Source organism: Zerene cesonia, chromosome 17, assembly GCF_012273895.1.
Source record: "Zerene cesonia ecotype Mississippi chromosome 17, Zerene_cesonia_1.1, whole genome shotgun sequence".
NCBI classification, from domain to species: Eukaryota; Metazoa; Arthropoda; class Insecta; order Lepidoptera; family Pieridae; genus Zerene; species Zerene cesonia.
The window spans coordinates 3,481,578-3,493,695 of record NC_052118.1 but is presented as its reverse complement, the minus strand read 5'-3'; the positions used below and the strand labels follow the sequence as shown (position 1 = coordinate 3,493,695).

Genomic DNA, 12,118 nt, shown 5'->3' with positions numbered 1-12,118 from the left:
TTCCCGCTGCGGCTTCGTCCATTCTACTAATATTATAAATGCGAAAGTTTGTAAGGATATGTGTGTGTTTGTTGCTCTTTCACGCAAAACTACTGAACCGATTGTAATGAAATTTGGTACGTAGACAGCTGGACAACTGGAATAACATATAGGCAACTTTTTATCCCGATATTCTTACGGGATACGGACTTACGCGGGTGAAACCGCGGGGCGCAGCTAGTATAATATAAGGAAATGATAGACATTCCAAGAATATCCCCACATGTTTACCGTGCCCATCGTGACAAAAACAATTCAGTCATTTTTCTGGTCTCACACTATCACTGTACCAAGTTTCATCAAACTCGAAAAGACCTACAGAGTTATTTTCGTATTTATAATATGAAACAGGCAGAATTTGTTTTTAAAGAGTCACTTTAGCAGTCCATATCGTCCAGTCAGTCATCAGTCCAGTTGTGATGGAAGAGCACACCATACATGCTGATTGGCTTACCCCTTCCATCCTATTTTCGCCCATACATTTTTTATATAAATCCTATTGATCTATCTCTAAACTTTTCCTTTCTTTCAAATATATTTAATTTTTAGTTGGTAGTGTTCAAAGCGCCTACAATAAAAACCTGTCATCTGATTCTCATTGAATATTTTTTTGAAACAAATGAGTGGAGTGAAACTAAACCAAACACAAATTTTTATTTAATAGTAGCTGAACCGGCAAACGGTGTTCAGCCTTACTCTTATCATTTACGGGTATGAAAAATAGATGTTAACCGATTCTCAGACATACCCAATATGCACACAAAATTTCATAAGACTCGGTCCAGCCATTTTGGAGGAGTTTGGTAATTAAAATTGTGATACGGGAATTTAATATACAAGATTTGATTTAACAGATATGAATTGTAGATATTACCTAAAGGATAGTTCTCCTGGTGCAGTATTAAGATCCCCAGCTAAAATAGATATGTCAGCTGGAGGTGAAGTAAGATTCACAAATTCTGCCGTGGAATGTGCTTGCAAAACTCTATGTGCCAAATAGATGTCATCCTCATTATATTCTGCATGGAGCTATAGACAGTAAGATAGATTTTTATTATCTCTTTGGTTGTATCCAATCTAATTTTATATTTCTACACAATAATAAAAAAAATAAGGTTTAAATAAATAATAATATTGCCTATTAGAATTTTCTTACATAATTTAGGCACTAAAGACTTGAGAAAACATTGCCAGACTGATTTTTATATGGAAACAATGATTAGGGTAGGGATTATTTTTATATAGGGTAATGATAATTTTTTATCACTATACATGTTTTGTCAATTACATTTGTTTAGATATGGCATGAGTTAATGACACTATGATAGCATTGCATATGTAATTGTGCTAAACTAACATTGAACTGCAATTAAAATTTTCAATAACAATGAAATGTATAAAACAAAAGAATTTATATTACAAGAAAACAGTAAACAATGTTACATATATATACATACATATATATGAGTATGAGTATCAACATTAACATTATGATACTTAGCAAATAACTGGAAAAAAATTTATCGAGAATGTTTAAAAAAGTCAAAAAAAAATATATACTAACAAAATAGGCTTTGAAAATGGGAAATCTGATGTTTATATAAAAGATAAAAAAACATAGTTTCAAAATTGGATAGGTAGGCAGATTAGTGAACACAATGTTTTTGAACATGTTAAAAAAGAATACTGTTGAAACTACTGACTGGCTCACTACTGATGATATTTTATTTTACTAATAATACACATACATGTAATCTCTAATTCATAGATTAATATTAAGCTATTGTTATCATTTCAAGAGCCTTATCTTTATATTACTTACATGAGTACAATAAACATTTATCAATCTTTCCATGTATTTTATTCTGCAGAGACCCACCCCTTTACCTCCGAACCAGTCACCATGGTGTATTTTATGTATATAGCCATTCAATGGCCACTGGTGAAAGAAAACATCTTGTATGAGCCATTTAGAGAATACACACAGCCCCGAACCCAACACACCACTAAAATCATAAAAAGTATTTCATATTTACTATTCTATAGTGACATTTTTGGTAATAGACTTTAAATGTTTGAACTTATAAATTACTTAAATAAATTATGTTTTAACAACATACATTTTTTCTATATATATAAATACATTTCATATCCAAGGCATAAATCAATTATATTAAATTTTTAATCATAAGTAGCATTAAAATGAATAGTTAATAATTTGGTTGTATTATTAGTAATTATTACCTATAGAAATAGTGAGAATATGGCAAAGCAGTACTCAAGTTTTCTTTTAAATATAAATAATCCTGTTCACTCCAAACTTCCTGTAGGCACACTATAGTATGATCACCAGTTAGTAAATATTTTGCTATCGCTTCTATTCTTTCCTTGCGGTTTTTTGATACAAATGGAATGCCCCTGAACAATAAAGATAAATAATCGATTATAATGCTAAATTATAAAAATTTATATATTATTCATAAAGAAAAATATACAGACCAACAGTTTAATGTAAAAATATTTAAAGTGAACTCCATAACTAGGAATGTACGATAAATTCTTTGAATATTGTAAATGCAGCAATTTTTATTGTGCACTGCAATGCACGAGTAACACAGTTATGAAAGATATTGTATGATAGGTTTATATAAAATAAACTAACTAGGTCAATCTTACATGGAATAAAGTTAATTAACAACTATAGTGAAAAAAGTATACACATAACACAGTCTACAACCAAGAGCGGGAACAGATGATTTCAAAATGAAAATTGAATTATTGAAATGCCAGCTGTTACCACTTCATGTGTCAGTTTTGATTGCAATTTGCATATGATTATGACAAAAATGTCAGACTGACGGTCATAGAGGTACTAAAACCACAGAGTACACATAAACGTATTAGGTACGTAATTAACGGATAATACGATAACGTTCTCTATATTATATCGTCTACATACAGGTGTATATCGTATTGTCTATACATCATGTCATACCTGTATGTATTATAAAACTAAGTCACTTGCCTAGAAAGGCAGTACCAATTTTTGACAATTGAGAATAGTCCGTATTAATATTACGATATGATTCCTTTACGATTACGTTTTTACATTACGCATGCACAAATATACAGACCTATAAAATTAAAAATTGTACCTACGGTGGGATTCTCTTTATTTGAAATGTATTAAAAGTGTTTGTAAATTATAAATACTTTAATTTGTACAAATATGGTACTATCACAATTTTCAACCAAACAGTTTTATCTTCAATTGATTATAGGATTTGCTTGTTGGATTTCTATATTACAAAGCTGGTTAACACCTTCATTTTCTACATTAGATTCACCAAGTCCACCTTGCGCCATATATGGATTTTGTTCAAAGGAACAGTGCAGTCCCGCTAACTTAAGTGCTGTATTTGTCCTCGGTACATAGGCATCTTTACGTTTTTTTCTACCGGTGACAAGAGTTTTTGGTGGCTTATACATTGCAGGACGATTGTGCCTTTCTATGTGTTCATTTAATTTAGCCTGAAATTAAAATAAATGTACATTATCAACTTTTGCATTGGTTTTCATGTAATTACCACATAATATATAAAGTACTTACCTTTGTAGTTAATTTTGCATCACATAGATGGCAATTGAATGTCATTCCTTCATGTTTAACTTGTATGTGCTGTTTCAAATTGCTGTTTCGTGAATAATGCCTTAAATGAAAAGATCTAAGATATGTTACACTGTCACAAGGAAAAATATTGTAATATTCATATAAATACAACTTTACCTAAAACAATTTTCGAAAGGACAAAAGTATATTGATATCTGCCGGGAATCCATGTGAAGTTTAACATGACGGACAATGTGCTTCCTTTGGTTAAATGTTTTTCCACAATCATCGCATATATATTCTGAAAATGATATATTATTCTTAAAATCATTGTTTTATCGGTATGCATACTACAAATATAATATTTATAGGATATATGATAGGACCCAAATTGAAATCTATTATAGATATAGAGATGTTCAACTGCGCCAGAAAAGATACACAAACCTGGGGTTTTTCCAACACAACTTTCATTCCTATGGAATATCTGTGATTGAAAACAAATTTATATCCCTTCTCGGGCGTCAAACTATCTCTGTATAAAAATTCATCCAAATTCACGCCTGAATCACTAAAGCCGTTCAGTGAATCTTTTCAATTAACTACTTTAACAGGTTTCAACTTGATTTAATGGTGACAAACTAAGTCTTTAACTTTTTAGATATCTTTGAAGAAAATTAAAACTTCACCTTCTGACTGATGATTTGTTTGCTTGTGGTGCAATATATCCGTCCATCTTGTAAATTGTTGATTACAATACTCACATGTGAACACTTTATGGTTTCTTATATGCTTCTTTTGTTCGGTTATTGTCACAAATTGTTTTGGACACATTGGACAACTAAAATATGAAGAATGTGAACATAATGCCATAAATTATGCATATATTGTATTGAAATACAAATATTTTGAAAGTTTTAAATCAATGAATTATTGATTATTTAATGAACGCCCATTGAAATTACATAGATTACCCATTGTTTATTTAATTGGGCTAAAGTAGTCAATAGATTTTGATAAATAATACATACTTGAAAGCCTTAATTCCAGTGTGGTGATACATATGGGTGCTCAATTGAAATTTAAGTTTAAATGAGAGTGGACATTGTTCACATGAAAATGGTTTGATACCATCAAGGTGCTGAATTTTATAATGCCTCTTCAAATTTTGTCTGTTTGCATATTGTTTTAAACATTTAGGACAACTGAAACAAAAACAAAATATGACCTTCAAGTATATTTAGAGAAATATTACAATTACAAGTAAATATTACAAAATTTTAGACATTAGGCACTCTAGGAAATTTTTTATCAACATTTTAATTGAAAAAAAAAAGTACATACCTATACAAGGCATCTGCATTGTAACTTCGATGTGCACTATTTATATGTCTCTCTAAGTGACTTTTGCTTGTGTATGATTTTTCACACCCATCTTCTACACAGGCAAAGGGCTTCTAACAAAAACATTTAGAACTATTAGTAACTTTTGGGTCATTACTTTAACATAAAATAATTCGAATTTATTTACAGAACTTACATAGTTAAAATGTGTTAATTGGTGCTGTGTTAATCTATAAGGCCTATCAAATACAGCAGCACAACCATCATGTGCACATTTAAAATGCTTTGTTGATTTGGGTTCCTCAGCCTCCATGTCTACATTAAGTTAACAATGTGAAGAACTCAAAAAATCTCTGCATACTGTTCAGTTATTAATGACTGAAAATCTTGAATTTGAAGCTATACCTATGATGTAATAATAAATTAAATGTTGTGTGTTTATTACTGTTGCACACACGGTGGCTCTTTTTATTATTCTATTTACTGGATAAAGCTAACTCATAATTATTATAAGAGAAACTTATGTACACCATAATAATTAGAACAAGAAAGAAACTCAAGAGTTCTACTTTTTATTACATATTTTAACTCATTCACCAAATTTCAAGATAGTGTTTACTGATTATTGTAGAACGTATTTATTTACACAATCTTCTAACCTACTAATACATAATCCTACAGCTACTGCGAAAAATCCGGAAAATATTAAATACGTCAACTAATACAAATCCATTGCAGTGCTACCACAGAGCCATACACAGATTTATTATGAAAGAAGTCTCACGGCAAAAGAATGAACTAAATTTGACAGATCGGCCATATCGGCCCCCCTGCCTCTGTGACTTGAACCGGTACTATACCTGTGTTTGAACCCCATAGAAAAAAAATGCACGATAGAAATGTTACGATCTTTCTTGTATTATATTAATGCATAAACATCTCTCTAAAATACAAACAAAGAAGCGTCATTTTATAGTCCGTTTTGCTGTATTTTTCTTGAATCTGGGGGAAATTTGTTTAAAAATAATACTGGTAACATTGTTTTAGGCGCCAACACTTCGTGGGACGCACAGCGCACTGTATGCATAGGTTAATTGTCATTTGTCAACGCCAGTCTACGTAGCTTGTGACATCTACTTTTTTTTCCTAAAGTTTATAACCAATTTTATACCTAGCTCTTTAACTATTTAAGTATAGTCTATGAGAATGGCGAAGTTAACAAAAATGTGACCAAAAATATTTCTGTTGTTTTATTATTATACTGACGATTGACAGTTTCATTAGACATTGTATTAGTATTTTTGTATATTTTATTCTATTAAGTGTCTATGTTTTTGCTATTGTTAAAAGTAAATTTGATATATGCTCAAAATATAATACTATAATATGTTAAACTAAGTCTTGTTGTCCAAGCACTTTTTCGCAAGTGAGTCAGTTAAAATATTCACTTTTAAAGTATGCACACTATAACAAAAGGCATTTGGTCACAACTTTGTGGTTCTAACCAGGGAAAACACATCCTATCGAATATCGGATCCCCTCACTGTTATTTTACTACTTGCACTTTGCCGTAACTGTAGTATATACAGCGCAGATGTTTTGGAGTGTATAGACAAGACGAAAGACTCACAGATAAATTTATAGAACATTGTGGTTTCTAGTAATAATAATAATAATGACAGCTGGTCCGCTGTTGAGTGATTTGTTGTAATTTCAATCGTACCTAATTTGATGTTATTCGGACATTACATATTTTTTTTGTGAATAATGCAATTTGTGTTTACAAAACTTAATCCAGATAACTAATTTTAAATCACTTGTTTAAATGGTGAATATTAGCGATTGTTTGGTCAGCTGACGAATATAAACAAAGGAATGTCAAAAGTGCAATTGTGAGTCGTATTGATGCAATATACCTGAAAAGAAAAACAATGGATGTGGACGGTTCTGCCATTCCCGGGGAGATAGACCAAAATCTCCTGTTGCAATTCAGTTGTATGAACACCACAGATAGAGATGAACTTATAAACCAAATGCAAAGACTTCTTGGACCTAGTTTAAATTATAACACCGCAAGTTTTTTTCTAGATATGAGTAATTGGTAAATAGTTTATTAAATACAAATACCATTTTATGATACTGAAATACCGATCTGAATGGTTTTCATTAATAATTTAAAACTTTTTAGGAATTTACAAGCAGCAATATGTTGTTACTTAGATTATAGTCTGCCACCCAAACTCCCTTCCATGTCTCTAAAAGCAGCTCAAACACAGGAGTCGGCTGTTGGTCCTGGATCTTGGTAAATTTTATTTTACATGTTACTCGATTATTTATAAATGTCTTATTCCATGAACATAAATTTCAACATTATTTTTAAGAAGATAAATATTCTAATCATATAAAAATGGATCAGTAGGCTTATGTTTTGACCAAAACAAAGATATGTTTTTGAACAAAATTTCATTGCTTGCTACTTTTTGCTTTCCACTGAATGAGATCAGCATTCTTATTATTGTAACAAAAATGTATGTTTGTTTCAAAATGAACTCTATTTTACAACACAACACAAACATGCCTATTGACAGCAGTGTCAAATATGCATACAATCTTTGAAATTTCTTTTTCCTATTATTAACTTATTATGCAAACAGTTTTGAACAGAATTGGAGTATAGCAAATACAGGAGCAGAAGGATGGCCAGGGAGTTGTAGGTTGATTCAGGCTGGAGGTGAACCTTTGGGAGCCACTCCTGTGTATGTACCACCCCTGCCACCTGGACATACCACTACAATAACTATGAAACTCGTAGCACCCAGCACACCTGGGACTTTTAGAGGCTATTTCCACTTAGTTACAGAAAAAGGGGAGCAAATTGGTGGTAAGTTTCAAATAAAAATTTGGTTATAAATCTTGCAAATCCCTTTTTTTGGTCTTTGAATAAAATAAATTAATTATGAAAATGATATATATTGCAAGGTAAGGAAGTGAATAACTTCCATAAAAACAATATTATCCCATAAAAACTCACTTGGCGTTACATCAATCTTTCACCTTTTTTCCAGTAGAAGTGTGTTGCAACTCTTTTTTTTATCTTATCTTTCCGGTACCATGTCCTTTTTGAACACTTCACTTTCCCAAAAATAGGTAAAGAAATGAAATAAATATGAAATAAAAAAAAATAAAGATCACATTTATTGATTAATTCATCAAAATTTGTCTCTAATATAGAATATGTGTAAGGAAATTATATTAAGCAATCCTAATTAGAATTAAAAAGATACTCATGAATTTTTTGTATCGGCCCTTGATAAATGTAGTTTGATTTAAATCAGTTCTTTTAGACTGAATCAACTGTTGGTTACATACAAATATACAAATTTACATCCATATGTTTGCATATTAATAACTATTTAAAACTAATAAAAGCGGCAGGTACATGGAGAACAAAGTGTGGGCAAGCTTGATCATTAGCAATATTTCCGCATCCATTGTGACTACTGAATCATGACTTGATGATAATGTGACCACCTCTATACTCTTTTCATCTAAATAAACATTTCTTAATTGTTTCATAATTGCCCAAAATATGGTGCATCATACAAAAAACATAAATACATACATAAGAACATAAAACATCTTTGTTTTTTTTTGAAGTCAGTTTTAAAACTAAGATTACAATGTATAAATATACAATAAAAATTTTCCAACTATTTTCAAATCAAAGAAGCAGCTACAATTTTTTATGAAGTTGGTGTATAGAATACTGACTCTTAAATTTAGCCAGAAGTCAAGTATGTATCATTTACTTTTTTCAGATACTTTATGGGTAGAAATTAAAGTGGAATCAGAGGAAACTATGGCATTAGTGGAACAACTTGCTGCATTGCCTATACCAAGTAGTAGGTTAGAAGAACAATCACAGGTAAATTGTTTACATTTATTACTGGCTCCATTGCCTATACCAAGTAGTAGGTTAGAAGAACAATCACAGGTAAATTGTTTACATTTATTACTCATTTTAAGTAGATCAGTATTTCAATTAGATATGGTAAGTTTTTCGTTCAGTTTTACTGTTATTAACTTTATTCTAATTCAATTTATCGTGGGATTTGAGACATATAGGCTACAAAGTATTCACAGATTGTGTACAAGTAATTAACTATTGCACCTCAGACTATCAATTTCTTTTTTATATAATTATCAGGTATGGTTCTGAAAAACAGTGTTTTTGAACATATTTTTGTTTTTTCCAGGTACCATCACAGGATGATCAAATGTGTTGATACTAAAAAAGTAGGTTTCAATTGCCACCATTTATTTATCAAAGTCAATTACAATATGTATGAAATTAACAACTATCTGTACCTATAAAATATTTCTGTTGCAGTCTTTGTTCTACAATTATATTCATGACGTTGAAAAAGAAATTAATGTACAAACAGTAAATACTTAAGAATGTTGTCTAGATTGTAAGATAACAAATGTTTATTATAGATTTGTTATAATATGAATTTAACATTTTCAATGAATGCAATGTATTGATAAAATGACATCACTTATTTTTTAAGAATAAATTGCCATTTAATTAATTAGTTATGGGCGGTTTTTTAGTATCATAATTTTAATAAAGCAAATTATGAAATGATTTGAGTTTTTCATAACCTGTTAAAGTTTATGTAATCAATGAAAATGTTGTGACTTCGTTGTACAACAAACTTGATACAATTATCCTTGAAACATTGATTTTAAACAGCCATTTGCATATCAATCTTAGGGTGTGGATTGTAGTTCTTAATTACAAAGTCCTCAAGTTTGAAATCATCAATGGATTGAATCATCCTGCTGAATTCTAATGTAGGAAAAGGTCTTGGTTCTCTTTCTAATTGTATTTTTAATGGTTCTATGTGATTGAGATACACATGAGTGTCACTAGTAGTGTGGATAAATTCTCCTGCCTGCAGAAACAAAGAAAAATTAAGATTTCCTGTATTTATATTTACACTATACAAAACCACACATAAATCCACAAAAATAGTATGTTATTACAATAGTGAGTGAATAAACTGACAGTATCTTAATATGATTTTGCTTGCATTGTGTGTTTCATGGCACAGAACTAATGCCTCATTGTTTAATTATTATTTTGAGTAGTTAAATGCAACACAATCCTACTGTAATATTATAAATGCGAAAGTTTGTAAGGATGTGTGTGTTTGTTGCTCTTTCATGCAAAAACTACTGAACCGTTTGCAATGAAATTTGGTACGTAGACAGTTGGACAACTGGAATAACATAAGGCTACTTTTAAATTCCGATATTCCTCCGGGATACTGACTTACGCAGTGAAACCACGGGGCGCAGCTAGTACTTTATATTTTAAGAAGCTTTTGAGGATTGATTGTATTTTTTTATTTGTAAATATTAATACTTATAAAATTCGGGTAATCCTTGGATGCCTTAATCTGCTTGTTTTAGTATAAAATTTAAAAAATTATTATCTATAGGTACAAACCTCAAGTCCAGTTAAGTGTGCAATCATATGTGTCAAGATTGCATAGCTAGCAATATTGAAAGGGACACCTAGACCCATATCTGCACTCCTTTGGTATAATTGACAAGAAAGTTTGCCATTAGCCACATAGAATTGGGCTAAGCAATGACAAGGAGGAAGTGCCATCTTACTAATATCAGATGGTATCCATGAACACATTAACATTCTCCTATTAGCAGGATCCTTCCTAAAAATTTAATAATTCAGTTTAAAAACCTATTACAACAATATTCATTAATACTTAATATCATATAGATGTGCTTTTATTACTTGATAGTGTCAATAATATTTTTTAATTGATCAATCCCCTGGTCGGTGTACACAGTTTTGCAATCTTTATATGTAGCACCACTGTGTCTCCATTGAAAGCCATAGATAGGACCCAAGTCACCTGAATACATAATCACATAAATAAAAACATTTTAAGAATAAAAGTACAATAATAAAACAAGCTTCATAATTTCTAAAGAATCATAATAAATACTCTTGTATCTTTAAAATGTACATGATGAAATTTTCTAATAAAATATTTGAGTATGTCTTACCTTCTTCACGATCTGTAAATCCTAAATTGTCTAAAAATGATCTAGATCCATTTGCATCCCAAATATGAACACCCTTACTAGCTAGAGCTTTACTGTCTGTGGAACCCGAAATCATCCACAATAACTCTGCTATAACCCCCTTGGTGAAAACGCGTTTGGTAGTAAGAAGGGGTAAAACTTTATTACTGAGGGAATATCTTTGCATAGCTCCAAAAATAGACTTGGTTCCCACTCCAGTCCTATCTACACGTTCATCACCTAAAAATTATTTATCTACAATTACAATTATCAATGTTAAAAATAAAAATAGTGAAGCTAGCTAGCTTAAATACCTGTTTCTATAATCTGTTTCACCAGGTTGAGATATTGGTATTCATCATGTTTGCAATCGCTGTTAATTCTCATTTTTTTTCGAGTAATGTTCAACGGGATCACCCCAAACAACCCTGTCAATGAATCTGAATGAGAAAATGGTAAATTTGTTGGTTTTAAAAAGGCTTTATACAGTAAGGAAACTATTTGACACCTGCAGTACATAGATTATACACTTTTGCAGTATTTTGGGCTTTGGCGCCAAATAATGAAATTGACATATTAACATTTTTTTTTCTTCCATAATGGTAATAAGTTTCAACTATTTGCCAGTGTCAAGTTTATAAAGCATTATATACACAAACATATAGGACACAAATTTTCTTTAAAGATTTAAGCATAAGTAATAGTATAATCAGAGAAGCAGTAGTTATTAATATACACATAAATATGTATTACTAAATATTATAACACCAATACTGTAATAAACACAAACTAACTATAACTGTTAATATACAGATTTAAAATACCATAGAAGTTGTGCTCGATTTTAATTTACATATATATTTATATATATGTATATATCGAGCATAATTTCTATGGTATTATAAATCTATTTATTAACAGTTTTAAGTTTCAACAAAGGATTTTTTTTATTCGCTAAGAGCCTGCACTTTTTGCCATGAGTGCAAGAGATTAGAACCAATTTAAAAG

General features: G+C 30.5%; 4 protein-coding genes across 7 annotated transcripts in view; 1 reads left to right on the top strand and 3 right to left on the bottom strand.

Moving 5' to 3' along the window:
* The window catches only part of LOC119833597 (putative neutral sphingomyelinase), a 6,060-nt gene extending 3,219 nt beyond the window's left edge, over positions 1-2,841 (bottom strand). The window contains exons 1-4 of the mRNA XM_038357669.1: positions 2,539-2,841; positions 2,284-2,457; positions 1,862-2,045; positions 914-1,068 (exon numbers count right to left, since the gene is read on the bottom strand). Of these exons, the coding sequence (XP_038213597.1) occupies positions 914-1,068; positions 1,862-2,045; positions 2,284-2,457; positions 2,539-2,576 (551 nt within the window). The 5' untranslated portion in view covers positions 2,577-2,841. The remainder of the gene's footprint in view (positions 1-913; positions 1,069-1,861; positions 2,046-2,283; positions 2,458-2,538) is intronic.
* Positions 2,842-3,238: 397 nt separating this feature from the next.
* On the bottom strand, positions 3,239-5,800 carry LOC119833576 (gastrula zinc finger protein XlCGF8.2DB-like). Of its 2 annotated transcripts, none has more exons than XM_038357645.1 (8): positions 5,591-5,800; positions 5,190-5,398; positions 4,994-5,106; positions 4,681-4,854; positions 4,339-4,490; positions 3,827-3,950; positions 3,650-3,749; positions 3,239-3,570 (listed from the first exon to the last, which is right to left on the bottom strand). In XM_038357645.1, the coding sequence occupies exons 2-8, from the start codon at positions 5,304-5,306 to the stop codon at positions 3,307-3,309; spliced, it is 1,044 nt and encodes a 347-aa protein (XP_038213573.1). In that variant the 5' UTR covers positions 5,307-5,398; positions 5,591-5,800; the 3' UTR covers positions 3,239-3,306. The 2 variants fall into 2 exon arrangements, with proteins under 2 accessions (XP_038213573.1, XP_038213572.1); XM_038357644.1 differs by having other exon boundaries at positions 5,653-5,799.
* Positions 5,801-6,348: 548 nt separating this feature from the next.
* Positions 6,349-9,597, top strand: LOC119833280 (protein ILRUN). Its single transcript, XM_038357249.1, has 5 exons — positions 6,349-7,094; positions 7,182-7,295; positions 7,648-7,874; positions 8,812-8,918; positions 9,250-9,597. Exons 1-5 carry the CDS (start codon positions 6,925-6,927, stop codon positions 9,277-9,279), a joined length of 648 nt encoding a protein of 215 aa, XP_038213177.1. The 5' UTR covers positions 6,349-6,924; the 3' UTR covers positions 9,280-9,597.
* Positions 9,598-9,716: 119 nt separating this feature from the next.
* Positions 9,717-11,667, bottom strand: LOC119833279 (thymidylate synthase). Of its 3 annotated transcripts, none has more exons than XM_038357247.1 (6): positions 11,619-11,664; positions 11,425-11,538; positions 11,093-11,350; positions 10,818-10,938; positions 10,509-10,734; positions 9,717-9,951 (listed from the first exon to the last, which is right to left on the bottom strand). In XM_038357247.1, exons 2-6 carry the CDS (start codon positions 11,495-11,497, stop codon positions 9,742-9,744), a joined length of 888 nt encoding a protein of 295 aa, XP_038213175.1. In that variant the 5' UTR covers positions 11,498-11,538; positions 11,619-11,664; the 3' UTR covers positions 9,717-9,741. The 3 variants fall into 3 exon arrangements, with proteins under 3 accessions (XP_038213175.1, XP_038213174.1, XP_038213173.1); XM_038357246.1 differs by having other exon boundaries at positions 11,425-11,550; positions 11,619-11,637; XM_038357245.1 differs by having other exon boundaries at positions 11,425-11,667.
* Positions 11,668-12,118: the final 451 nt, after the last annotated feature.